General features: G+C 36.5%; 1 protein-coding gene across 1 annotated transcript; it reads left to right on the top strand.

Moving 5' to 3' along the window:
• Nucleotides 1-5,688: 5,688 nt before the first annotated feature.
• Nucleotides 5,689-7,643, top strand: LOC110906882 (replication protein A 70 kDa DNA-binding subunit B-like). Its single transcript, XM_022151945.2, has 9 exons — nucleotides 5,689-5,747; nucleotides 5,848-5,975; nucleotides 6,071-6,155; nucleotides 6,235-6,370; nucleotides 6,447-6,655; nucleotides 6,737-6,857; nucleotides 6,943-7,056; nucleotides 7,224-7,292; nucleotides 7,470-7,643. Exons 1-9 carry the CDS (start codon nucleotides 5,689-5,691, stop codon nucleotides 7,641-7,643), a joined length of 1,095 nt encoding a protein of 364 aa, XP_022007637.2.
• The last annotated feature ends 20,331 nt before the right edge of the window (nucleotides 7,644-27,974 follow it).

The following is a 27,974-nucleotide window of genomic DNA, read 5'->3' as shown; positions in this document are numbered from 1 at the left end:
CAAAAATGTTGAGCGAGTTCATGTATAGTGAGTATGTAAAACCTTTGTAAGTATAAAATCCCCTGGTATGTAGCAAATAAGGAAATAAAGAGATCACCAATGGTTTGCAAGGCCATTGATATGTGTGAAGTGCAGTAGGAAGACTCAAACCTAGCAGATTTTTGCATCGGGCTAAAAGTCATCCCGAGGTCCGTTCTGTTGGGCCTGGGGCTGGGCTCGCTACACCTAGATAGATCTACCGCTACTGACCCTCGGTCCTACACTGAGGATAAATGGCCTTTAGTTCCCGCCTGCTCACTCACATGATCTAAGTAGTAACCCTCCTTACGCTAACCATACCATGTAAAAAGTATTCGTAATCATAGTAACATGTATTTCACCCCCGCAGTTTAAAAACTGAAAACAGTTCAGAGAAAAGGGGGATATGAACTCACTGAAGTGCGTCTCGAAACAGTATCTCCCAGTCAACCCGCTGTGTGACGACCTACACGTACTAACTTCTATTAGTCGGACGGCCGTGCCTTGGCTTAAGGTTTAGCGTTTTTGGGAAATAGTTAGGCAACTATTTCGTATTTGCACTTCGTAATTATTTAATAATTATATTCCTTCCCAAGGATGGGGGTTCTAATACATGTGCGTTATCTTATAATTCCAAAAATATATTATCAAGTCCCACTTAATAAAATATATTTTAATTCATTTGTCCAAAACATTCTATCTCCAAAATATAAATATTTTTCCCAAAAATATTATATTTTATTCCATATAATTTTTTCCAAAATAATACTTTTTATCAAAATACGCATTTAAGAACATTTTCTGAAAATACGTAAGTTACATTTAAAGTTCAGGTGGTAATAATAATACCGGTGTAACTTAAATATTTATGAAGACGTTCGTATTATTTTGGAGTCGTTACTTTTCAGTGTATTCTAGTAATATTATTTTTACTCTAAAAATAATATTTATGTAGTTCATAAAATAATCATAAAAATTCACACAAGTGTTACTATGAAAAATATATATTCTAAATATATATTTAGCAAGTTTTATTTATAAAAATCCCACCTCCGACACTTGAAAGTTTTGTAATAAAAATCCATGGCGAATTTTATTTGGAAGAACAAGTTAAAAATATATTCATAACACTTGTTGCAAAAAAATATATTCTAGTCCAAGGCTTACGAAAATATTTCTTTGTTAAATCCTTTTGTTACACAAGTGTCTACACACTTGTTTGTTCACAAAAATGCCTTTGTTTCAAGAAAGATCCGGCTTTTAAACATGGTTTGCATCTTACACTTGGTTCTTCGAAAATACCACTTGTAGATCTTTAGATCTACTAGTTTAGAACTCCATTTTATAAGAAAAATCACTTTTACACAAGTTCATGTTCATAAGTAGTAGAGTTCATCATCTTACCATTTTCACACTTTACATAACACTAGTTCATGTTTCATGAACATGACCTAGCCTGTTTAGATGACGATCCGCTCTACTACTAGCATCAAACAACATAAAATAACCATAACAAAACAAGATTCATGAGTTTTACACCATTAGTTTCTTTTTATCCACCATATTCATCATTTTAACAAGACTTTAAGCTTTGATCTTTAGTGTTTATGAATTTTATCCGTTAAACTTCTTATTAACCACTTCAAACATGAACAAGAGAGTGATTAGAAGCACTTACAACTAGCTCAAGGCTAGGGAAGAAATCAAGCGAAAACAAGGTGGATAATAGCGTTGTAGAGAGGTCCTTGTGATTCCGTAAGCACCGAGCCTCCTTGTATGTGATCCTTCACCTTTGTATTTAAGTAGAATGCCTTGATCAAAACTTGAAAGTGATGATGGATGTGCGTGTGTGTTCGGCCGAGTATCAAAGAGAAGAGAGAGAGAGAGTTCAAGTTTTGTTGTGGGTTTGTGAATGAAATGAGATTCTTATGGACACATTTATAATCCATCTTCTCTAATTACCCAACGTATAATGTGTAGGGAAGATATTTAGCAATGTGATTAAAATAATCAAGGTTGTGATGGGTGTGTCCCACATATGGGACCGAATTCGGTTATAAGGGGGGGGAGGGGGGGTTTGGTTGGATTTGAACAAGATAGTTAGAGTTTAGTTATGTTAGTTACGTGATTAATTAGTGTATTATGTGTGTTGTAATTTATAACGGGTGTTAGGGTATTCGGGGACCCTAATTGGCACAGAAAAGGAAAAATAGTGTCATTGGCAATATTTTTATGTTCCGGGTAAAGTCCGGTTGTTTGGTTGGATACTGATCCATTAAAGTGTCAAACAAAGCTTTAAAGTGTCTTTATTATTATTTTTAGTGACACAAAAAAATCCCGACACTTTGGGAAGTGTCTAGTATTATTTTTCCATGTTTTTGCACTTTACTAGTTAGCTTAAATGCTGAATTTTGTTTTAAAGTGTAGAATTTTTGTATTTAAAACATGTTTTAGGCACATCCGGTCACTATATCTAATACCTAGTGACGCAGTTCTACAATCCTCATTTCCCTACACTCTCAACTAGTGTAGTAAGCTAATCCCGGCTCATACTGGCCTTAGAGACAGTGTCTGTCTGATGCTGGCTATGTCAGCATGTTTACTGGGTTATCCGTTCATTGTGCTACTGTGCTATTGTGCATCAAGTTTGTCACTGTAGTTTGTATGTAAATAATGGAGTGACAGCAAATAAAGTATGATGCATGGTTATGTATCAGAATTCACGTAGCAGTTTAACCACAATTGTAAGCAAGCACAGTAATTAAACATCAATTAAATATTAATTAATCCGTACGGATACCTGGTTTGGTGAGGGTTGTCACATTAGGACTAAACCATTTTCTTTTCAACACCATTATTTTTTATTTTATTTTTTCACCTACCTAAAAATCCCCCTAGTTAACCCCTTTGAGCCTAAACCTTTTCGTTGCTAAACCCACAAAAAACCACCCTTTACCCACCAAAACCTTTTTCTTTTAAACCCCTTATTTTAGTAAAAAGCTCAGTTTTCTCGTGACGTTTCTTTATCAAAAAAAAATGAAGTCTAGCAATAAACAAACAAGTTCCTTAAAGAAACTTTGTTTGAAGATGCTTAGTTCGAATAAAAGTTACAAAAACGAAAAGTTTTACGATGACTGACGCTTTTTACGCTTTTAGCCCTTTTTACTAACCACTAACCCAAAACCACATACCTTTAACCCAAGCCTAACTCTTCCCTATGTCCTCTTGATATTTACAAAGGTTTAATAGTTAAAAAGGAGAAGGATTGATTGCTTGGAAAGCATATGGTAGAAGTAAGTTCCATGCCGATCTCGAGTGTTTCACAAAAATACATCTTCTGCCGAGTGTTGAGTGATCTCCCGTGAGGTATGTGAACTTGTATATAAATGGAATTTTAAAGAGGCATGTTATGCCCAAATAAGTAATTTCTCTTATGAAACGTTCTAAATAAATCATAACGAATAGGATTGTAAATAATATAAAAATAAAACCCAATAAAGATCTTGGATTCCCGACACTCAAGACAAGCCCAAAACTTCTCTTCTACCCATTCCATTTGGATGTGTAAGCCACATAATAAAGAGTTTTGCTTGAGGACAAGCAAAGATTCAAGTGCGGGGGTATTTAATGTGTGTAAAATGCAACATATAAATTACATCAAACGAGGTATAAAACTAACCCTTTTTTAGTACTAATGTTGGAAAAAGTTTGCTTTTGTCTTCCTTTTGTATTTTCAGGACCAAATGAACTTACATGAACAAAAGGAACAAATATGCAGCAAAATCTAACATAAATACAAAGAAAAGGAATAAACGTGGCATGCCCGACCCCTCGACAGCATCTTCGCAAGCAAAAACAAGAAACAGAAGGCTGACCACGGCCTCGTGCCCAGCGGACACGGGGCGTGGCCAGGTGTATGCAGAAAATGACAAAGTGGTAGAAGCTTCTATTCCCAGCACGGGGGCATGCCCGGCTCAACACGGGGCATGGTCAACGCTAAGATTCGCAGAATCTTGCAAATCTTGATAGTACAGATACGCTTCTGCACACGGGGCCGTGCCCAGCAAACACGGGGGCGTGTGGAGCCAAATGCAGACAATTGCAACTCATGAAGAAAGAGAAAGAGGATGGCCACGAGGCTGTGTCCAGCGGACAAGGGGCCATGTCCGGGCTTCTGTTCAGGCTATAAATAGGGGTGCATGGCTCACTTCAAAAGCATCGCTTGGCAAACCACCTCTCTCCCACTTCACCACCACTACAACACCCACATCCACCACCATCATCCATCATCCACCTTAGAGTGTGTATAGTAGTCTCGGGATCCAAGATTGATCGTAAGAGTTCTTGTCAATCAAAGGCCATGTTTGGCCAAGTCTCTTACATCACTTGGTGAAGACAAGCATTTAATGTAATACTTTTGATTTTTAATCTTTTCGCACTTTTTATTTGGTTTTGTATTAATGACTTTAATAACTAGTTTCTTATGTTGAAGGTGAAACTTCTTTATCATTTGTCCGTGTTGTCTTGGCATTACTTTACTGTCTATATAAAGTAAAAGATTTTCACCATTCATATCTCTACGGTCTATATAGAGATATGTTGGCTACCTGGTCGGGGGTTAAGGGAATGGTTTGGTAAGGTTCTTGCCTTGTTCAGTGTATAGATCCTGCAAGGACCTGGGTCAAGATTACTAGGACCTCCTTCAATACCCACTGGTATTGGATGGCGGGGGTGCGAATGGCTTGATCCCCTCATATGTAAACTACTATTAATATATTAACCCGGCTACTTGGGATTGTATCCCTGCTGACTCAAACCACTTTGTCGAGGGTAACGTCGCCTTCAAAAGAGGGGCCTACCACTTTACGCATTAATAACTTAATTAATTATCTTTCAATATTCCGACCCTTTGAGATTGTATCCTTGCTGACTCAAACCACTGAGTTGAGGGTAACGTCACCTTCAAAAGAGGGGCCTACTACTATAACTAAGATAATCTCTTAAAAAGTGCAAAAGTGCGGAAATCATCAAAGGTTACATTAAAGGCGAGTTGGATCCAAGTGATTCATCTTGTCTATCTGTTTTTATTTTATTTTTATTTTCAGCATTTTAGTTTTTATTTTTCATGTTTAAAAACCTTTTCTAAAAATTTTGATTTGATTAGACGTTGAGGATAAACCGGTACTAAAAGCTCTTGTGTCCTTGGACGACCTCGGTATCTTATCAACGCTATACTACGCTCACGATGGGTGCACTTGCCCATGTGTGTGTTTATTGTTAGTAGAATATCGTGTTTTATAAATTTAAAACTTGACTAATGTGTTAAAAAGAGCTTAAAATATTAATAAAAATATGTCACACCCAACACACCAGTGAGAATCGTCAGAAGGTGAAATACGCTCACGGTGGGTTGAAGATTAACCTTAATAAGAACATCGTTGTTGAGGAATGCCACGAGGCTATTGGTTCTGAATGGGGTTTTGATTTTACTCCGTTTGATTCTGTTGTTGAGGATCCAACAGATAACAGCAAGTTATTTAAAAGTCCAATCGGTATCATATACAATTATCACTATATATTAGTTTAATACACATCTTTATGTTGTTAACACGATTTTTTTCCTCAGATGTCATTGGATTTATGGTGAAGAGTTTTCCCTTCGAGGTAGACATGGAAACTAATAATGGAAAAAACCAAAAGAAAGTCACGTTTATGCTTGAAGACTTAAAGTATTTATATTTTTCTCAAATTTATTACTGATAGTATTATCTTTGTTACGTTATTTTTTCTACACTAATGATTTTATTTTTGTCTACCTTTAATGTTCAGCAATAAGCAGATCTTTGTGACACTTTGGGACAGTTATGCCGATCAAATAATGGAGTATGAGAGCAGCAATCGAGGTGAAAATAATGTTGTCATAATCATTCAGTTTGGAAAATACAAATTCTGGGGAGGTATCATATTACTTTAAATCGATTCTGAACTTTCTTTACTGTTTCAATTTTAATAGTTGTATAAATTAATCAATTTTTTTTATTATTATGTACAGGACATTTTTCTGTATCTAATTTGTATACCGTCACTCGAGTCTTAATAAACGCTGATATTGATGAGGTTGTTCAGTTTAAAAAAAGGTACACTATCATAATATGTATTTAAAATTATGTTTACAGTTTGGTGAGTCTAAATACTTATAATTTCATGTTTGATCAGATTTATCGAGAAGCTTTCTCCTGAAACTTCTTCCAGTTATTCTGGCTTAAGTTCTTCTGTTGTCAAGTCAGCCACTGAAGAGTTCCTTTCTGACTTTACTTTTTCTCCCATTGGATCGTTGAACTCAATAGATAAGGTAATACAGACTAAAACTGTGTAATTATGTTTTCCTTTGTCTTTGTTGTTATATATTATGTATTTCTTAAACACAGACGAAGTTTGTTATCGTTGTTGGGACTATCAAGAGTTTTGCGTCAAACGATGAGTGGTTTTACAACGCGTGCAAAAGCTGCAACAAAAAGGTTTCAACCACTACTATTCTTAAAGAGAAGCAGGATGGTACTAATGGTTTTAAAGAGGTTGTTATCTTGGAATGCAAGACTGATGTTTGTAATACAAGGACCGTTTCATCAACTCCAAGGTAGACATTATCCAGATTCATTCTTTTTTGTGCCAAGCTTGCTTTGACAATTTAACTAAATATGATTAATATATTATGCAGGATTAGGCTTGCTATACGTGTCCAGGACTGTACCGGCATTGTCACTCTGACATTGTTTGAACGTGAGGTGACGAAGCTTTTGAAGGTTAATGCAAATCAGCTGTTAGAAAACAACATTGAAGTATGTATAAAATAATTGCTTTTACGATACATTTTGTTATTCTCCTTACTATAATCTATTTATGATATGTTTTGTTATTCAACAGTTAGCCAACGAAGGAAACTTTCCAATGGAGCTAAATACTTTACTCAATAGAAAGTTTGCGTTCAAGATAGTTGTTTCTTCATTTAACATTAACAAAAAGTCAGATGGCTACTCAGTCTCCAAGATGACTGACTGATAACCCAGCCATTTTGTCTGAGCTTGACAAACATTTTGACACTATCCAGGTATATTTATATCCTTTCCACTTACTATTATTGCAATTTTGCCACATTGGGTAAGTTATCATTATTATCATTTTTTTAATTTTTTAAATTGAAGCAGCCTATTGATGAGGAAGCCGTCAATGTCGAACTATCCCATTCCAATCGTATTGTTGATTGTGCTGTTAAGGTTTACCCATTTTATTTATATGTTATTGAACTTTTAGTCATAATTTGTTAAATGTATAGTTATAACTCATCCTTTTGAATTCATTTTTATTTAGGATTCTATATCACAAACGGGAGAGGATGTAACCCCTGCTTAAATGTTTTTAAAATTGGCTTTACAACACCGTTTAATCATCAGAATAGTAACTCCGATATGATGTGTGAAGGTGACTTGAAGCGCAATTTGGATAACGTTTATGATGTTGATGTGGTTTCTTCCCAGTCGTCATCAAAGATGTGTAAAAACGATAGTGGGCATGAGGACAATGATATTGTCGACACAGTGCTTCTAATTCTAAAGATTGAAGAGTAGTTCACCTAACTCCAAACATTTGATATCATCGATTATGTTTTTTACCGTTTTTGGATATTTTTGTGTTTTTTTCGTAATTGACAATGGTTTTGACTTGTGTGGTTGATTTATCCGAACATCATTGTTTTGTGGTTCAGTTTTTTGATTCAAATAACATTTTGTGGTTCAGTTTTTTGATTCAAATAACATGATATTATGCTTTTTTTTTTTTTTTTTTGCTAATCCTCATGTTAAGAATATTACATTTTATTACTAAAATGATTCATGATAAGTATGGTAATTTAAATGTTACTAAAAATTTAAGAAGTAATCTAATTATGTATACTTTAAAATCATATAAAAAATCAAATTGCATTATTTCTTCTAATTGTAAATAAATCCCAATTTTTTGGTTGATTTGTAAATTTCTGATAAATTTAATTATAAATATTTTCGGTTTAAATATAATCATTTTTATGGAAATTATTTAATAGATAATCAATTTTATTTTGTATATTTACTAAAATTGTTTCTAAATATATATTAATCAATTTATAGAAAGTATTAGATACTATTTCTAAAAATTTGTTAACTTTTTCCTGTTAAAAAAGAAATAAGAAAAAAAAAACAAATCTGTTTTTTAATTTCTATCTTTAAATATACTTCTTTAATTTTGTCAATTAATGTTTTTATATTTTTAATTTTATAATTCCCAAATTGTGAGCAATATACTTTACTATTATATCTTCTTTTATAAATTCATCATATATTTTTGCATCTAATAGACATATATTTTTTCCATAATTGAGACTATTACTATAACCATAAAATTAGCTCCTCTTATAAATATACATAATACATAATCATCTTCATCCTCTTCAATAAAACAAAGAATGTTGTATATAAAGAGATATTCAATGACTTGTAAATTTTTTATGTTTATCATGTATTTTTGTTATTTCACGTATTTTCTATCATTTACGTTAATATTCGAACGAACCTGTAATAAAGTATTTACGCATCAAAGTATAAATTGTTTGTTGTTTAGCAAACCGTGTATTACACGGGTACTTATACTAGTTAATATATATAGATAGTGTAGGGTTCAAATAAGAAGAAAAAATTTGTAAGAATAAAAAGAATAAGTTTTAAACCAATAGAAATGCTTCATTTTACTTCATTTAATATGTGTATTTAATGTTATTAATAAGGGCATATAGGTAAATTTCTAATTGTAATTAATTAGCTAACTAATTAAACTTGTAACTCATTTTTAAATATACTCTTTCAAGATAAAATAATTTAGGGTGAAAGACAATTTTTGACATGTATAGGACAAATTTTAGTATATGTGTAGGATAAATTCTTAAATGCGTATGATAAATTTAGATATGCGTAGGGTAAATTTCTGTAAGTGTAAGATACATATAGGATTAATTTTGAAATGTGTAGGATAAAATGTTTTTTCCTTTATTAATGAGAGATAACACAATTAATGGAAGGAGTAATAAACTATTTAATGTTTTACCATTATGCATTTTTTTCTTTTTTCTTCTCACATTAAATTTATTCTCAAATAAATCTTCCCCTAAATAGATAAACCCATTAACAACAGAAAGGCGTGCTCTCCTGGTCCCTATTCTCCACTTAAAAGAATCTGATTGAATTTTGCACAAGTTTGAATCTCATGTTAAGACTTTTCATTTTTTTTTAGTAAACTGTAATTTTGATCCCTGAGCTTTGACCAGTTTTGCTACTTTAGTCTAAATTTCAAATTTTTTGCCATTTTAGACTAAAATGGTAAAACTAGCCAAACCTCAGGGACCAAAATGACAGTTTACTTTTTTTTTCTCAAGTTTGAATCTCACGTTAAGACTTCATTAAATTTTCTTCCCTTTAATTTCTCACTTAGTTTTTTTTCTTCACTTTTCAGTTTTCCTTTTCAATTTAAAACTGAAATCTTATATTATTTACGTTTTTTATTTTGTTTAGTATTTTAATTTGATACAACTAAACAATATTTAAAATGGTTATTTCATTTTATTTTACAAAAACTATCGGCATGACTGGGTGCGAGATGTTTTGGGGGACATCTTTAGAAGAGCTGGGATTTCTGCTAAGAAAGAGGCCCGTGTGAATTTCCTCACGGACCCTATGGAAGGGAGATCTACTCTGCGACCAGCGGATCTGCTCGTCTTTGGCTGGGCTGGGGGAAACATGCTTGTGTAGACCTCACGGGGGTTTCCCCTTTGGTTGGTTTAAGGGAAAATGGGTTTGTAGCTGGACTAGCAGCAAGAAAGGCAGAATCAAAGAAAGTGGATAAGCATGCTAAAGCTTGCGCAGAGAACCAACATGTCTTTATCTCTTTTGCCTTTGATACTTTTGGCTCCCTAGCGCCAGAAGCCATCAACTTCTTGACGAGGGTTCAACGGGTTATCCAACAGCAATTGTTCGACCCCAAGGGGGCAGGGGTTTGTGTTCGGGAGGTTGGGGTTTGCAATTCAGAAAGGGTTGGCGGCGCAGCTTGTTGCCCGTTTACCTTCTGTTTTGATGTAACTTAACAAGTTTTCTGATTATAATTGTATAATCAGTTTGCTCAGAAATTAAAAAAGAACAAAAATTTCTATTTCAAAACTAATGAAGTGAATAAGTTGAACATATTACCACTATAATTTTTAGATTTTTTTTTATTTCGTACACAATAGTAAGTGCATGAAAAATAGACAAAATTTTCACTCGGCGCAATGTGCAAGTTTGATCCCATTAACTTGTATATATTTTTAATTTTTATATACACACTTTTTAAAAAAGTTATATTTTAGCAGCTCATTTTTTATTTTTTATTATGTTTTCGAGTATTACATATGTACTTATTCAAATATATTTATCTTTTCTTTTTAATATTGAGTTGTTTACTTTATATTATAGGAGTCCGTTTTCTTCTACTCGCTCAGGGCCCAGTTATTTTCGACTCTGACGTTTCATGAAGGGTTGCGATATTGATTGATTGAATTTGTTCACCTCTAAAAATATAAATAGATTGGGTTAGACTAGGCTACGGAATTTTTTAGAAGATTTCATGCTTGCTCATGATCTCTGAGAATTTTCCAACAGAATTTTCGTATATATTAGCGAAATAATATAATCTAAAAGTTTTCAAACGATTTTTAGAAATATCTAAGTTATCACGAATCAAAAAACGGGTGAAGAAGCAAGCGCACAACATCATAATGGGGAGCTAATGTGGCCGAGGACGAATTTAGTCTGCGAGTCGACTCGATCTTTGCGGAAGATATCACGTCTTGTGTTTTTGAGTTACAGCAAGTTTAAATTTATACAAATCACATTCGTAGCGTTATTCATAATACTAGAGGGTATGGAGAGCCTCATCCCCATGAGGATGGGCCGCCATGTAGGCGCCACATCACCATCTCATGGAGAATGGGCCTTCTTGCATTTTGAGGGGTGGAGAATGGGTCTACCCCACCTAATTATTTTATAATTTTCTATCTTTTTTTGTTAACTTAATAGAAACTTCATAAAAATTAAATAAAATTAAAACATAAAACAACATAATTAAATTCATTTCATAACATAAAAAAAAATTACATTTCCTAAAAATTAAGATTACTAATCCTAGAAACGGGAAACATAAAAACGAAAAAAATAACGATACGATTAAAAAAGTAAACAACCTACGACGCCCATTTTTTCTTAACATCTTCTTTCATCCTCCGATAAACCTCGCGTTCATCCTCCGGAACCGAGTCGAGATCCAACCTCATAATCCTAAAATCCTCCGCTCAAGCATAGTCGGCCGACAAGGTTTTCTTGTAACTATATTTTTCGGCCGCGAGCTCTTTGAACGGATGGAATTCGGATATCAACTCGTCCATTTTCGAACCTGCCCCCGAAGTCGTTTGGTTTGATCCTCCCCCTTTTCGCTTTTCGCCCGCCTCTTTTTTTGCTTTATCCCTTCCGGTGGGACGTTCCGACTCGTGAACAGGCAACACATCCTCGTCATATTCCGGTCGTCGTTTATGTCGATTTGACAATGAGCGGTGGAGCCTCCCGCACTATAACTCTCAGACTCGGAAGTTTTACTCCGTTTGGCGGTTGCGACCTCATTTGGAACCGGCTTCTATTTGTTTTCTTTCTTTAAAATGTTCCATGCTCAGAGATGCGGGAAAGGCGTTGAATTTTTAGAGTCCCACTTAGCCAAAGAAAGGTTAAGAGTGTCCTCGTCGTTACTCCCACTAGGAGGATTAGAGTAAATATGGTTATTATACCCGCTAAAGGTATTGATGGCCTTGCTCATTTTACGCCACTTGCCCGAGACGTAATCGAGATCACGCATCGGGCCTTGCTCCATAATCCCGTTAAATCTTTCCGTTGTCGCCTTCCAAAAACTACTACCCGTTTGGCTGTTCCCTAAATTAAAAAAAATGCATTAGTAAAAATAAAAAATAAATCTTTTTAAATTTAAATTAAAAAATGAACATTGGTTCATACCGATAATCGAGCAAGTTGAGGACTTAAGAAACGCCATTGATAGCGCCTCCTCCTCTATTTTTGTCCAAGGTCTCGGCTTTGCTCTCGAACCGCCTTTGGGCAAGGTTTCAGCTAAGGTTTCAACCGCCTTCCCCTTCCCCTTGTTTTTTTTTTTTTGCGCTTGAGCTCTTGAGGTGGCGATTCGGGGACGACTTCTTCATCATCATCGTCAAGTTGAACCGGGGGTTGCGGTTGGAAAGTTGGCGGTTGCGATTGGAATTGTTCAAACGAGTTGTGTTGCATGATTTGTTGGAGTGCTTGGTAATGTTGGATTTGTTGAACTTGAGACATTTGTTTGAAGGCGTTGGGTGATTGTTGGAAACCCGAAAACGTAAATTGCGGAGACACCCATGAAGGATCGATAGTCGGAGTGCAAGCGGGAGTCGAAAAAAAGTTAGGTTGTTTCGGGTTGGGATTGTTCGGGTTGGGGTTGTTTGGGTTGAATGTATTCATGATTGTATAAAAAAGATGGAGTGTTTTTTTATAAAATTGGATGAGAATGGGAGAAGTATTAAGAAATTGGTATAAAAATGGATGAGATGAGGGGTATTTATTTAAAGTTAAAAACGTTTTTTTTTTATTAATATAGCCGTTTGTAACGGCTACAATTTTCAAATTGAAGCCCGTCGAGACCGGCGAGTGGGAGACGCTTGGGACGAGCCAGACTGAGGGGGGCGGTGTGGGGGACCGGCGCCGGGCCAAGCCGGGCCTAAGCCTGCCCCATACCCTTTAGTCTAATTGGTGTGTTTTAATGGATGCGTTTCGAGTTTTGAGTTTGACTTTGAATTTTTGTAACGACTATATAACCAAGAAAATTCCACCCAGACCTTGGGAAGAAGGGAAAATAGTACTCCTTCACTTGTATCATTCTTCAGATTTGAAATTACCTATTGCATCCATATTATAATATTCAAAGTAAAGGAAAACTAAAAATTTGCAAGAACATTTCATGTCGAGCTCACATCTTTCACTATATCTTCCAAAAACGTTTACAAATAACTCAAAAGTAGTTTACATATTAAACAACACCAAAATTCATATAATTATAAAACCATAAATATACAATTCCTATCTTCTCTGTCTAATAATAGGTTAATGGTAACATTAAGAAGTATAAAGTAACATTAGGAAGTATAAAAATTGAAATAAAATTCGATTTCTTAAATATTATATATTCTTATGTTTCCTTTAAAGTCAAGGAGACAACAAGAAATTTGAGCCATTAGATTAAGCTAAGATTAAATCTCAATCCTTTAAAATAGAAAATTACTTCTAGAAGCAGCAGTTACCAATATTAGGATGTTGGACTTTAAACCATAAAAAATGGGGAGGTTTCATGACGGTTGGGAGGTAAGGAGGTTTAGTTTTCAAGGTTCTAATTTGACCTGGTCAGGCAATGACTTTTGAGATTAATGGGCCACGATCTATTTGTTGTAAAAAACAACGCTTACTGGAAAAACTTGCAACCGGCAGGTACAACACGCATTCTAAAATCTAATTTATCAAATATAATATATATATATATATATATATAACACCTGTATAAGCCTATAGATGTAGTATTGGTCCCTTACAGGCCTATATGTGTGGTTTAGGTCCCGTATATGCTTATATGTGTGGTTGAGGTCCCGTATAAGCCTATAGGTGTGGTTTAGGTTTCGTATAGGCCTATCGGTGTGGTTTAGGTCCCATATAAGCCTTTAGGCATATACAAGACCTATAGGAAACTTATACGAGACTTATACTACACTATACGATACTATATTATACTATACTATACGATACGATATAACACCCGTATAGGCCTATAGGTGTGGTTTAGGTCCCGTATAGGCCTATAGGCATATACAAGACCTACAAGGATCCTATACGAGACTTATAGTATACGCTATACGATACGATACGATACGATATGATGCAATACGATACGATACTATAGGATACCATACAACACCCGTATAAGCCTATAGATGTAGTATAGGTCCCTAACAGGCCTATATGTGTGGTTTAGGTCCCATATAGGCTTATATGTGTGGTTGAGGTCCCGTGTAGGCTATAGGTGTGGTTAAGATCTCGTATAGGCCTATAGGTGTGGTTTAGGTCACGTATAAGCCTATAGGCATATACAAGACCTATAGGAAATCTATACGAGACTTATATGACACTATATGATACGATACGATACGATACTATACTATACGATACGATATAACACCCGTATAGGCCTATAGGTGTGGTTTAGGTCCCGTATAGGCCTACAGGTGTGGTTTAGGTCCTGTATAGGCCTATAGGCATATACAAGACCTACAAGGAACCTATACGAGACTTATACTATACACTAAACGATAGGATACGATGCAATACGATACTATAGGAAACCATACAACAGCCGTATAAGCCTATAGATGTAGTATAGGTCCCTTACAGGCCTATATGTGTGGTTTAGGTCCCATATAGCTTATATGTGTGGTTGAGGTACCTTATAGGCCTATAGGTGTGGTTTAGGTTACGTATAGTCTTATATTTGGGGTTGAGATCCCGTATAGGCCTATAGGTGTGGTTTAGGTCCCGTATAGGCTTATAGGTATGGTTTAGGTCCCGTATAAGCCAACAGGCATATACAAGACCTATAGGAAACCCATACGAGACTTATACTCCATTATACGATACGATATTATACGATACGATACTATACGATACGATACGATATAACACCCGTATAGGCCTATAAGCATATACAAGACCTATATGAGACTTATACGAGGTTTATACGAGACTTATACTATACGATACGATACGATACTTAAAAATGTTTTTTTACATATACCCTTTATATACGCTGCGTATAGACCTATACGCGGCGTATATAATGAGTTAAAAAGATACTTTTACAACAGGTTTGGGGTTAAAAATAAAAACTACCCTTTATATACGTTGCGTATAGACCTATTCGCAGCGTATATAAAGGGTCATAAAGACAATGTTACCCCTGTTTTTGGCTGTGTATAGCCCCCAATGCAGGGATAAAATGGTCTTTTTTACTATACACCGCGTATCGCCCTCTATGTGGCGTATATACGGGGAAACTTTGGTAAAAAAGACCATTTTACCCCTGCATTGGGGGCTATACGCAACCAAAAACAGGGGTAACATTGTCTTTTTGACCCTTTATATACGCTGCGTATAGGTCTATACGCAGCGTATATAAAGGTTTTTTTATAAACATTTATAAATTATTGGTTTTAGTAAATTTTATAAAAGAATTTCTATTTTAAATAAATAAAAAGTTAAATATTTCATAGAAGCTTTTTTATACAATATTAATCAATTTTATACGATAAATGTCGTATAGTATATGTGTAGTATACGTCACGTATTGACCTTAATGTGTGCGGTGTGTTATATAATTTTGTATATATTTTTAGCCCTTTTTAACACTTTAGTCAAGTTTTAAATTTATAAAACACGATATTCTACTAACACTAAACACACATATGGGCAAGTGCACCCATCGTGAGCGTAGTATAGCGTTGGTAAGATACCGAAGTCGTCCAAGGACACAAGTGCTTTTAGTACCGGTTTATTCTCAACGTCTAATCAAATCAAAAATTTTAGAAAAGGTTTAATCATGAAAATAAAAACTAAAAATGCTTAAAATAAAAATAAAAAAAACAGATAGACAAGATGAATCACTTGGATCCGACTCGCCTTTAGTGTAACCTTTAATGTTTTCCGCACTTTTTCACTTCTTAAGAGATTATCTTAGTTATAGTAGTAGGCCCCTCTTTTGAAGGTGACGTTGCCCTCAACCCAGTAGTTTGAGTCAGCAAGGATACAATCCTAAAGGGTTGGATTATTGAAAGATAATTAATTAAGTTATTAATGCGTAATGTGGTAGGCCCCTCTTTTGAAGGTGACGTTACCATCGGCTAAGTGGTTTGAGTCAGCAGGGATACAATCCCAAGTAGTCGGGTTAATGTATTAATAGTAGTTTACATATGAGGGGATCAAGCCATTCGCACCCCCGCCATCCAATACCAATGGGTATTGAAGGAGGTCCTAGTAAGCTTGACCCAGGTCCTTGCAGGATCTATACACTGAACAAGGTAAGAACCTTACCAAACCATTCCCTTAACCCCTGACCAGGTAGCCAACATATCTCTATATAGACCGTAGATATATGAATGGTGTAAATCTTTTATTTTATATATACAGTAAAATAACGCCAAGACACCATGGACAAATGATAAGGAAGTTTCACCTTCAACATAAGAAACTAGTTATTAAAGTCATTAATACAAAACCAAATAAAAAGTGCGAAAAGAAAAAAAAACAAAAGTATTACACTAAATGTTTGTCTTCACCAAGTGATGTAAGAGACTTAGGCAAACATGGCCTTTGATTATCAAGAACTTTTACTATCAATCTTGGATCCCGAGACTACTACACACACTCTATGATGGATGATGGAGTTGGATGTAGGTGTTGTGATGGTGGTGGAGTGTGGGTGAAGTGGGAGAGAGGTGGTTTGCCAAGGGATGCCTTTGAAGTGAACCAAACACCTCTATCTATAGCCTGCACAGAAGCCCGGACACGGCCCCGTGTCCATCGGGCACGGCCCTGTGTCCATCCACTTTCTCTTTCTTCATTAATTGCAGTTTGTCTGTATTAGCTCCACACGCCCCCGTGTCCGCTGGGCACGGCCCCGTGTGTAGAAGCGTATCTGTACTATCAAGATTTGCTTGGATTATGCGAATCTTAGCGTTGACCACGGCCGTGTTGAGCTGGGCACGCCCCCGTGTTGGGAAATAGAAGCTTCTACGACTTTGTCTTTTCTGCAGACACTTGAGCACGCCCCTATGTCCGCTGAGCACGGGGCGTGTTCAGCCTTCTGATCTCTTGTTTCTGATTGGGAAGATGCTGCCGAGGGGTCGGGTATGCCACGTTTATTCCTTTATTTGTAATTATGTTAGATTTTGCTACATATTTGCTTCTTTTGTTCATTTACGCTCATTTAATCCTGAAAATACAAAAGGAAGACAAAAGCACAATTTTTCCAACATTAGTACTAAAAAAGGGTTAGTTTTATGACTCATTTGATGTAATTTATATGTTGCATTTTACACACATCAAATACCCTCACACTTGAATCTTTGCTTGTCCTCAAGCAAAACTCTTTTTAATTTAGCTTACACACCCAAATGGAATGGGTAGAAGAGAGGTTTTTTGGCTTGTCTTGAGTGTCGGGATTCCAAGATCTTTATTTAGGCTTTATTTTTATGCTATTTACAATCCTTTTAGTTATGATTTACTTAGAACATTTCATAAGAGAAATTACTTATTTGGGCATAACATGCCTCTTTAAAATTCCATTTATATTCAAGTTCACATACCTCACGAGAGATCACTCAACACTCGGCCGAAAATGTATTTTGTGAAACACTCGAGACCGGCATGGAACTTACTTCTACCATATGCTTTCCAAGCAATCAATCTTCCTCCTTTTTAACTAAAAACCTTTGTAAATATCAAGAGGACTTGGGGAAGGGTTAGGCTTGGGTTAAAGGTAGGTGGTTTTGGGTTAGTGGTTAGTAGAAAAGGGCGAAAGGCATAAAAAGCGTCGGTTTTCGTAAAATTTTTAATTTTTGTGACTTTTTATTCAAACGAAGAATTTTCAAACAAAAGTTTCTTTTGAGGAACTTGTTTGTTTATTGGCAGACTTCATTTTTTTTCTGATGATAAGGAATGTCACATGAAGATCGAGCTTTTTTACTAAAATAAAGAGTTTAAAATAAAAAGGTTTTGGTGGGTAAAGGGTGTTTGTTTTGTGGGTTTAGAAACGAAAAGGTTAAGGCTCAAAGGGGTTAACTAGGGGGATTTTGGGTAGGTGGTAAAAAAAATGAAAAACAATGGTGTTGAAAAGAAAAAGGGTTAGTCCTAATGCCTCCATCATTTGGTAAGGACCGGAAATGTATCGTCATGGCAAGTTCTAGAGTCGTAAGAAACCAAGCGGCTATTCACACAAGAAACGAAAGATGAGCATTTAGTTTAAAGATGTGTATTTGTATGCTCAATAAAGGCTCAAAACTCACTTTTTGTGGGAATGGGTTTTTAATGTGATCAAGTATATATAATCAAATTTTAACTAGATTTGTCATGTCGTTTCATAATTTTCTTATGTTGTTTTTTTTATCAAGACGCTATCGGTTGTAAATTTGTAAAAATATAACCTTTTTAGAATTTGTTATTTCCAACTTAAACCAAGACAAGTAAAAAAAATGAAAAGTTTCTGAAAAAATTTGGGGTGTTTAGTGGTTCCAATAGAGTTTTGCGTAAGCCTTGTTATTAGGACTTGCAAAATTCAAGGTTTTAGCATCCCCCCCACACTTAAATTACACATTGTCCTCAATGTGTCCCAAAAATAAGTTTTTAGGTTGATTGAATGTGTAAAAAGGTGTGTTAAAAACAAAAATTTATGTTACTAGGCATCTGGACACGGCCTCGTGTCGAATGAGCACGGCCCCGTGGTCAGATTGCCAGTAACGAGAACTTATAGAAGGTGGACATTGGGGCGTGTCTAGTGAACACGATCCCTTGTTGGGCACAACTTAAATAGTAATATGCAGAAATTAAACAAACAACAGGTCTGGGTGGTGGACACGGGGGCGTGCCGGCTGGGCACGACCCCGTGTGGACAATTTGCAATCATTTAAAACAAGTTTCGGCTTTCGGTACTGCTGTCCCGGCTTTAGTAGCACTAATATTTAGTGCTTTAAGCCTCGTAGGTACCTGTTTTACTAATAAATACCACACCAAACAATAACAAACATCCTAATTTACCAAAGTTTCATCATCCACATCACAAAATAAAAAGAAAAGAAATGCGGAAAATTAAAAAGTGTTAAGAGAAGTAAATTGTTCAAAAAGTGGCACGCAGGCCATGAAATTGTTTTTGAAAGATAAAGGGTTAACATGTTAGACCTTCAACCGTGTAATACTACCTCCAACTCCTCCAGCTCAATCCATGTCCTCATCGTCATCATCATCATCCCCTCCGTGGCCCGCGATCTACTCCCGGATGTTTCCAATATCATCCTGCATGTCGGAGATATTTCTTTCTATCACTCTGACCCGGGCGTATGTGTTGTTGGCCATGTTGTAGGTGTTCCTGGTGCACATAAGATTTTCCTGCAATAAATCATGTAAGCTTTGAAAGTTAGGAAAACCACCTCCTTGAGAGGAGGATTGACCCGGATCACCATGGGGCTGGTAGTGGTATTGGGGAGGAGGACGGATATGTGGAGCGTGTAGGACGAGAGCTTCTTGAGGGTTCCATGCATGCCCTTGAACTGTTTGAAATCTGATCGTCCCATCATCCGCTTTGTTGATTAAGTTCATGGAGCGGCAAATGACAAGGTCCACTTTTCCCGACCACGGGCCCTTTTGAAAGGACCTCGGCATCCTTGGCACAAAGTGTTTGAAAATGCGGTAAATCCACCCTCCAAAAAGGATAGGAGTCGGGGGAGTAGCAAGTTGGTTCAAGTGCCTGTTACGGAGTAGTAGGTATGGGACATCGAGGTTGATACGGTTCTAAATGCAATGGAGGACTAGCAGATCACGCAACCCTACAACACCACCACTGTCGTGTCTCTGGCAGAGAAAGTAGCTGAGGACCCTGTGGATGTAGAGGTAGAGAGGGTCCCTCAACATTGTGCTCTTAGTTCGGCTCGGGTTATAATGGCCCTCCCCGATCTGAGCCCAAGCAGCCTGGCTTTGATTTTCTGGAAGCTCGCGGAGACCGCCGGTGTTCTCTTCCTCTCCAGCATCCTCTTCCGAGTACAACCCGACAATTGCCCCAAATTGTGCGATTGAGATCGAGTACATGACCCCTGCACAACGGAACTCTACCCCCTCATTGTCAAACGGATCCGCTCTTGTCTTGTAGACAAACGTGCTGTAAAATTCCATGTTGTATTCATGCACGTAGTGAAGCCGAGTGCAAAGAGCAGCTTGTAGTGGGCTGGTAACAATGTTGTTAAAGCGGTCTATTTGGCTAACTACTTCAAGAGTGCCCATGCACACCTGTCGGGGATTTTCCTCGGGCCTAGTTCTTAGCACCTCATACCGCGCATGAGCAGCAAACTCACTTGCGTTGAATCTGGTAAATTTCTTGGCCATCTGAAAGAAAACACCAAACAATTAGCACGAAACAGTGAAATTTTCGAAGAAAACTGAAAACAGTCAGCTGAACACGACCCCGTGTTCAGCGGACACACCCCATGTTCGCCTGAAATCAGCTGGACACGCCCCCGTGCTCGCTGAGCACGACCCCGTGTCCAGGTGTCTGTTTCCCAAAAATCCCATTTTTCGACCTGGTCCCGAAAACTTGAAAATGTTTGGTCCAGTAGGGGCGGTTTTCCCCGAAAATGAAATCCCAAGTGCCGTTTTTCCCAAAACAAACCATTTACCACTTTAATTTCATCTTTTTCGGTTCAAAAACAAGGGTTTGGGGTTTTTGTGAGAAATCGGGCAAATCTACAAACAATACAAGTTGATTTACTTCCTATAACATGTATCTATACTAATGCTAACAGATCTAAGCAAAAATTTGAGGTTTGATTCGGTTCAAGTTCAAGAACCCTCGATTTTTCCCCAAATTTTTGATGTTAAACTACATGCAAGTGCTTAAACTAACTAATTATGATGATAGAATCATACATTGACGTTGTTAGAAGATGGGGGAACGTTGAAATCTGTAGAAAATTTCACCGGAACCAGAGAGTTTTTGGTGAAACAGGGCGTGTTGAAATGAAAGAATGAAAGAAAAAGGGGTTTTATCACCGACAGTTGCGCGGACACGGCCCCGTGGGCGGGCAAATTAAATTTTTTTTTAGTGCTCGTGTGAGTGCCCCTGTTTCCCGAAACTTGGTTTTAGAAATCTTACCGATTTAGATGTTTTCCCGATGTTCGTAACTTACAAGGTATGATGTTGATGCTTAAACCTTCGTTTCATTCTTCGGCTGCTTGTAGCGAGATTTCTTCTTCCTCATCCTCAATAAATCCTTGATAGAGTTTTAACCATTGGCCATTGACTTTGAATGGAATTCCATTCCGAGATTTAGTTTCGATTGCACCGTGTGGGAAAATATGGGTGATGGAAAAAGGTCCCGACCACCTAGACTTTAATTTACCAGGAAATAATCAAAGTCGTGAATTAAACAATAGAACTTGATCCGCTATCCGAAATTCATTAGGTTTAATGTGTTTATCATGCAAATTTTTCATTCTTTCCTTATAAATTTCGGAGTTAGAGTATGCATAATTCCTTAATTCGTCTAATTCATTTAATTGACAAAATCAATTTTTACCGGAAATTTCTAAGTCTAACTTTACGTTTTTAATTGCCCAGTAGGCCTTGTATGCTATTTCTACTGGCAAGTGACAACTTTTTCCATAGACAAGCTTATATGGGGTTGTACCTATTGTTGTTTCATATGCAGTTCGAAAAGCTCATAAAGCGTCGTCTAATTTATCGGCCCATTCCTTTTTATTTAACCCCACGGTTTTTTCAAGTATTCTTTTTAAACCTATATTAGACACTTCGGCTTGTCCGTTTGTTTGAGGGTGATATGCTGTTGAGACCCGGTGATAGACCTCATACCTTGTTAAAATTTTTTCAAGTTGATGGTTACAAAAATGGGTACCTCTATCACTTATTAATGCTTTTGGTGTTCCAAAACGAGAGAATAATCTTTTCAGAAATCTTACCACGACTCTTCCATCGTTGGTTGGAAGTGCCTCGGCCTCGGCCCATTTAGACAAGTAATCTACCGCCACAAGTACATATTTGTCTCCTTTTGACGTTGGGAAAGGTCCCATAAAGTCGAGTCCCCACACATCAAAAATTTGACAAACAAGAATGCCATTTTGTGGCATTTCGTTTTTGGAAGAAATATTACCTGATCTTTGTCAAGCGTCACATGTCTTGACAAGACTTTGGGCGTCTTTGTAAATGGTTGGCCAATAAAATCCTGAATCAAATACTTTTCATGCGGTACTAGCGGCACCATGATGTCCTCCGTATAGACCTTCATGACAATGGCGGAGAATTCTTCTTGCTTCATTACCATGTACGCATCGACAGATGAGTTGATTGGCACACATTTTGAAAAGATAAGGATATTCCCAAAAATAATGCTTTACATTGGCAAAGAATTTCTTTCTTTGATGATGTGGCCATCCTTTTGCGACTATACCTCTAGCTAGGTAGTTAGCATAGTCAGCGTACCATGGCTCTTCTCGGTATTCCACCATTTCCAGGGACTCCGTTGGGAACTTTTCATTGATTAGCTCATCCCTGGTTGCCTCTAAAGCTGGGTCTTCCAAGCGGGAAAGATGATCTGCTGCGGTGTTTTCTGCTCCTCTTTTTTCTTTAACTTCAATGTCAAATTCTTGGAGGAGTAGAATCCACCGAATCAAACGTGGTTTAGCATCCTGTTTCTTAAAGAGATATCGAATGGCTGCATGGTCTGTATAAACTATCGTTTTAGAAAGAACAAGATAAGAACGAAATTTATCAAAAGCAAATACTACAGCTAGTAATTCCTTTTCGGTTGTTGTGTAATTTTCTTGTGCATCATTAAGTGTTTTACTAGCATAATATATTGGATGAAAATGCTTATCTTTTCTTTGCCCAAGACGGCTCCAACTGCAAAGTCACTTGCATCATACATGATTTCGAAAGGTAGTTTCCAATCGGATGCTATCATGATAGGTGCATTGACTAGCATTTCTTTTAGCGTTAGAAATGCTTGGTTGCAATCCTTGTCAAAGATGAAAGGGGCATCTTTTTCAAGTAATTTTGTTAGAGGTTTTGAGATTTTTGAAAAGTCTTTGATAAATCGTCTATAAAATCCGGCATGCCCTAGGAAACTTCTGATAGCTCTAACGGAGGATGGGGGTGGTAATCGAGAAATAGTGTCTATTTTTGCTCGATTAACCTCCATTTCTTCGCTTGAGATTTTGTCACCGAGTACTATTCCCTCTGTTACCATGAAATAGCATTTTTCCCAGTTAAGGGCGAGGTTAGTTTCCTCACATCGGGATAGCATTCGTTCAAGGTTATCAAGGCATTGGTCGTATGAATCTCCAAAGATAGAAAAGTCGTCCATGAAGACCCCCATTGTCTTTTCTATCATGTCATGGACAATGGCCACCATGCAACGTTGAAAGGTTGTGGGGGCATTACATAGACCAAAAGGCATGCGTCGATAAGCAAAAGTTCCGTAGGGACATGTGAATGTTGTCTTTTCTTGGTCTTCGAGCGCTATCAGTATTTGAAAGTAACCTGAAAAACCATCTAAGAAACAATAAAATTTGTGACCGGATAATCTTTCTAACATTTGATCAATAAAAGGTAAAGGAAAGTGATCTTTCCTCGTTGCTTCATTTTATCGAGATAATCTATACATACTCTCCATCCTGTGACGGTTCTTGTTGGTATTAATTCATTTTTCTCATTAGTTACTACCGTCATACCTCCTTTCTTTGGAACTACTTGGACAGGACTTACCCAAGGACTATCGGAAATTGGGTAGATGAGTCCGGCGTCAAGTAACTTTATGACTTCGTTTTAACCACTTCTTAAACGTTTAGATTTACTCTACGCTATGGTTGTATTACCGATTTATAGTCATCATTCATTAAAATTTTGTGCGTGCACATGGAAGGACTTATTCCTTTAATATCTACAAGCTTCCAAGCGGTCGCGTTTTTGTATTTTTTTCAAAAGTGTAATTAATTTTTCTTTTTCTACACTGGTTAATTTTGACGAAATAATTACAGGTGATTTACCATCTATAGGATCGTGTACGGACCCGAACGAGTCTACCAGAGGAGTTTTGATCAGTTTCAGGTGCGGAAAACAAGAAACTGACTTCAAAACAGCAATCACTTCACTTTAAACACCATTTGTATTAATATAACAGCTTGTACAATCAACAGGAAAACTGGCAGCACCTCGGTATCCAAATTCCGAAATGTTACAAATGATTTCGCTCGTAGGGTATTTATAGGAAGGAGATTCCGCTTGAAAGTGTTCTGGATCAGTTCAAGCGGAATAGGAACTTAGCTGATTCCGCTTGAAAGTGACCTATGTCATTTCAAGCGGAATAACCCTCTTTCAAGCGAAATCACATTTTATAATCTTAAAAATCCTATTTTCTCGTACAACAAACCCTGATCTATCCTATCTAGTACAAGACTCGATACAAGACGAAGTCGACAGATGCATGCACTAACAGACTCCCCCTCAGATGTTGACGAGTCTTATGTGTCGAGTCTTTTCATCTTCAGTCTTTATCAGTCTTTAGGCTTTACTTCTTCAATTAGCATCAACAGACTTCCCCTAACAATGTGCTGACATTCCTTAAGTTCATCAGCATCATCTGCTTCAGGATCGTTGTCTGACTTTCACAGGTTCCATAACGTTGCCTGGCTCGTACTTTGTCTTTAGAGTCCTCAGGTATCGGAACCTGGCTCTTTAAATATAAGCTTCTCAAGATCGATCAACCTGGTTCACATCCAGCTTTTCCTCAAACCTGCACCATCTCTACCTCAAAGTAAATTTTACAATTTTAAACATTAACATGTATGCATCAACTCAAACTCTCCCTCAATCAACCAGAAAAATTTTATCAATAATAATCCTGATGAACCACTTGAAGATTTGATTAAATCACATTTGTTTAAGAACATACTCCCCCTCATAAAATGGTCATCATGTTTAGCACTTGGAATTTTGAAAATCAGCTTTCCAACACCAGTTGTCGAAAATCTTTTTTTAACTTTTCAAAATTTATGCTAAAACACACTAAAAATCTTTTTGAATTTTTATATGAAATGCAGTAAAGAAATATTTACAGACAATATTTTTGCGAGTTTGTGTAAGAGGATCATATCAGTTTATGAGACAAATCACTAACACCGTTAAGCTTCATTTCATTTTAAGTTCTAAACAATTCACCTAGATTGTCAGTATATTTGTCCACTTAAATTTTCACACAAAGATCAACCGTTTCGAGATACGATATTAATGCTTTAAGAACTTAAACTTATTCGCGTGTCCCACTACTTGAATATACTCCCGTATCCAGATCCCAATATTCAGTCTTACAGGTGAGTATACCTAGATGATATCTGTAAGGGGTTAGTTGCAAGGGCCATGAGAGCTCAGGTCGATACTTCCGTATACGCAAAGAGATGATGGCTTCGACTTTAGGTGTGTCCCCTTTAGAGGATCTTTTCTTCAACAGCAATGACTATCAATTTTATTGTTTCATCAATTTGCTGAGGGTGAGCTTATATTTCAAAGCATTTGCAGAAAGTATTATACGGGAACTAGGTCAGAATTTCCATTCAGCAGAAGTCCCGGGATAATACCCCAGATATCACTGAGTATAAAGACCTAGTATCTCAGAAAGAGGAACCTTTCTAACAAGATTTCAGGGGTTACCTATATATCCAAGTAATGTTCCCCACGAAATAAGCAAGTTTCAATTTTTTAGGTTTATATCTCGTCACAATCTACTAAATGTGCAAAAACATACTGGCATATCATCAGTGAGATTGTTTATCACATTTTATCTTTCCAATTCTTTAGCATGTTGTGACAGTCCATTGATGTACTATCATTTCCTCTTTTTCACAACAAAACTCATTTTTTCATGTTTTTGGCTTTTTCAAATTTTCTAATGTTTTTGGATTTTCTGAAAAATTCTTACTCCCCCTAAAATGCAAACACATTAAAGAAAATTGAAAACAAACTATACAAAAAAAAAATAGACAACCGATATCAAATCGCTTCAATTCGCCATCCACTTGGCATAAACAATCAGAACTCCCCCTTTCAACAAACTATTTTCTCATTAAGATTTCAAAACACTTAAGTTTATTTTAATCAAAATGATTTTTCCGGAAAATAAGTTTGTTTTTACCACTTGTAGGGATGTGGTTCATCATCTTGTTCATCCAATCACTTGTATAAGATTACATCAAGTTCAAACTAATGACCTTGATGAATCACTCGCAAATCAAATATTTTAAACCATTGTACCAATTGAATTTATTACCTATACCTCATGTAGGAATTAAACATCTACACAAATACATGTTACCAGTCAAGATGCCGATTCCTGCTTCACTCTTACCATCCTGGAAGCTCCGGAAAAGTCCATCACCTGTAGAATTTAAACAATGTTTAAACTCTTTTAAACAACCAATTTTATCAAGAAAAATGCCGATTCCTGATCCGCGATTACAAACTTGGGATCTCCGGCATAGTCAGGTTTTTCAAGCAAAGAAAATGTCCACCCAAGCCTGACCAGCCTTGGGTGAAATCAACTCATCAGCAGTCGGGGTGTATGTTGCTTTCTTTGTGGCATAAAAGTCATTTACCCCTTTAACCTTCCTATCGATCATCTTTCCAAAAATTTTTTTGCCTTTCCATTAAACACCTTCTCAACATCAAATTCATCCTTTTCAGAATAAAATTGATTCGAGATACCAACTTTCCCAATTTTTGATTTAAAATTTTCAGTCCTCAATGGTGGAAAGTTCTCATCATCCATTGAAGGGACTGAGTTTTCACTCTTTTTAACAACTTGTGGCTCCTCTGATTTTGTGGAATCAGATTCATTGCCGGATTTCACACCAGATTTCTTAACAACCCACTTTTGGTTGTCAAGCTTCACACTTCTCCTGTAAAATCTCTTTGAACTTTCACCAACTTCATATGTAGAATTTTTAAACACTTTAAATTTCTCAGTTGGTGGTTCGGTTTTATCAACAACAACTTCTTTCAGTTTTCCAGAAACTTCCTGTTTTGTGATAGTTGCTTTAGGACAGTTCCATGCAATGTGACCAACTTCATTGCATCTAAAACAGGTTCTGGTTTCTTTTCTTTGAACTTCATTCTTTTTCTTCGCAGCAAGAAATTCTTGATTTGATTGTCTCCAGAATGAGCTCTTCTTTTCATCCTCAGCAGACAGTCCTGAAACAAATTTTGTATTTTTAGAAATTTTCTCATTTTTATAATTTTCAGGGGGTATAAAACCTAATCCTTTCTTTTTGTAGTTACCATTTTGTTTTGATTTCTTTTGAAAACCAGAACCAGAATTATAACCCTTTTTCTTGTTTAAACGCTGTTGAACTCTTGAAGTGTATTTTTTAGGTTTTTCAATAAGATTTAAATCTTTTATTTCAGAAATATCAATTTCTGTCATTTTGAAAACCTTTTTGATCATATCAAATCGAACACTTCTTATTGGAAACTCTTTATCAAAATATAATTTGTCAGAATCATTCAAAGTATATGCAACTTCAAATGTTTCGTCATTCAAATTAGATTTAGACCAACAAAAATTCTTTACTATAAACCCGTTTTCCCAATGATTTTGAACTCTTTTCGGACGAACTCGAACTCCTGACTGACAAACACGAACTTTCAGACTTAGACTTTGACTCTGACTCCTCATCCGTATCCAACACCTGATCGACCATTCTTTTAATTAATTCGGACTCATGATCTGTGTCGGACGCTGTGAATGTGATGTCAATGTTGTCTGGTAATACATCGGTTAACTCGGACTCTAACTTTATATTGACCGCCTTTTTTACTTGTTCCTCATTTGGCTTTCTAGGCGAATACCCTTCCCAAATTGGAGGTGGACACCTATTATAACAGACACTCTGTTTCTTACCAACATCCTTTTTCTCCTTTGGCTTCTTTTCTTCATCTTTAAA

The sequence above is a fragment of the Helianthus annuus genome, chromosome 14, assembly GCF_002127325.2.
Source record: "Helianthus annuus cultivar XRQ/B chromosome 14, HanXRQr2.0-SUNRISE, whole genome shotgun sequence".
Classification (NCBI taxonomy): Eukaryota; Viridiplantae; Streptophyta; class Magnoliopsida; order Asterales; family Asteraceae; genus Helianthus; species Helianthus annuus.
This window is presented reverse-complemented; position numbering and strand designations above follow the sequence as displayed.

Excerpts from the sequence above, each read along its gene's own strand:
- LOC110906882 (XM_022151945.2), top strand. The coding sequence starts at position 5,689 with ATGGAAACTAATAATGGAAAAAACCAAAAGAAAGTCACGTTTATGCTT. Across the intron at positions 6,656-6,736 it reads ACCGTTTCATCAACTCCAAG|GATTAGGCTTGCTATACGTG; the intron begins GTAGACATTATC and ends TATATTATGCAG. Across the intron at positions 6,858-6,942 it reads TGTTAGAAAACAACATTGAA|TTAGCCAACGAAGGAAACTT; the intron begins GTATGTATAAAA and ends GTTATTCAACAG.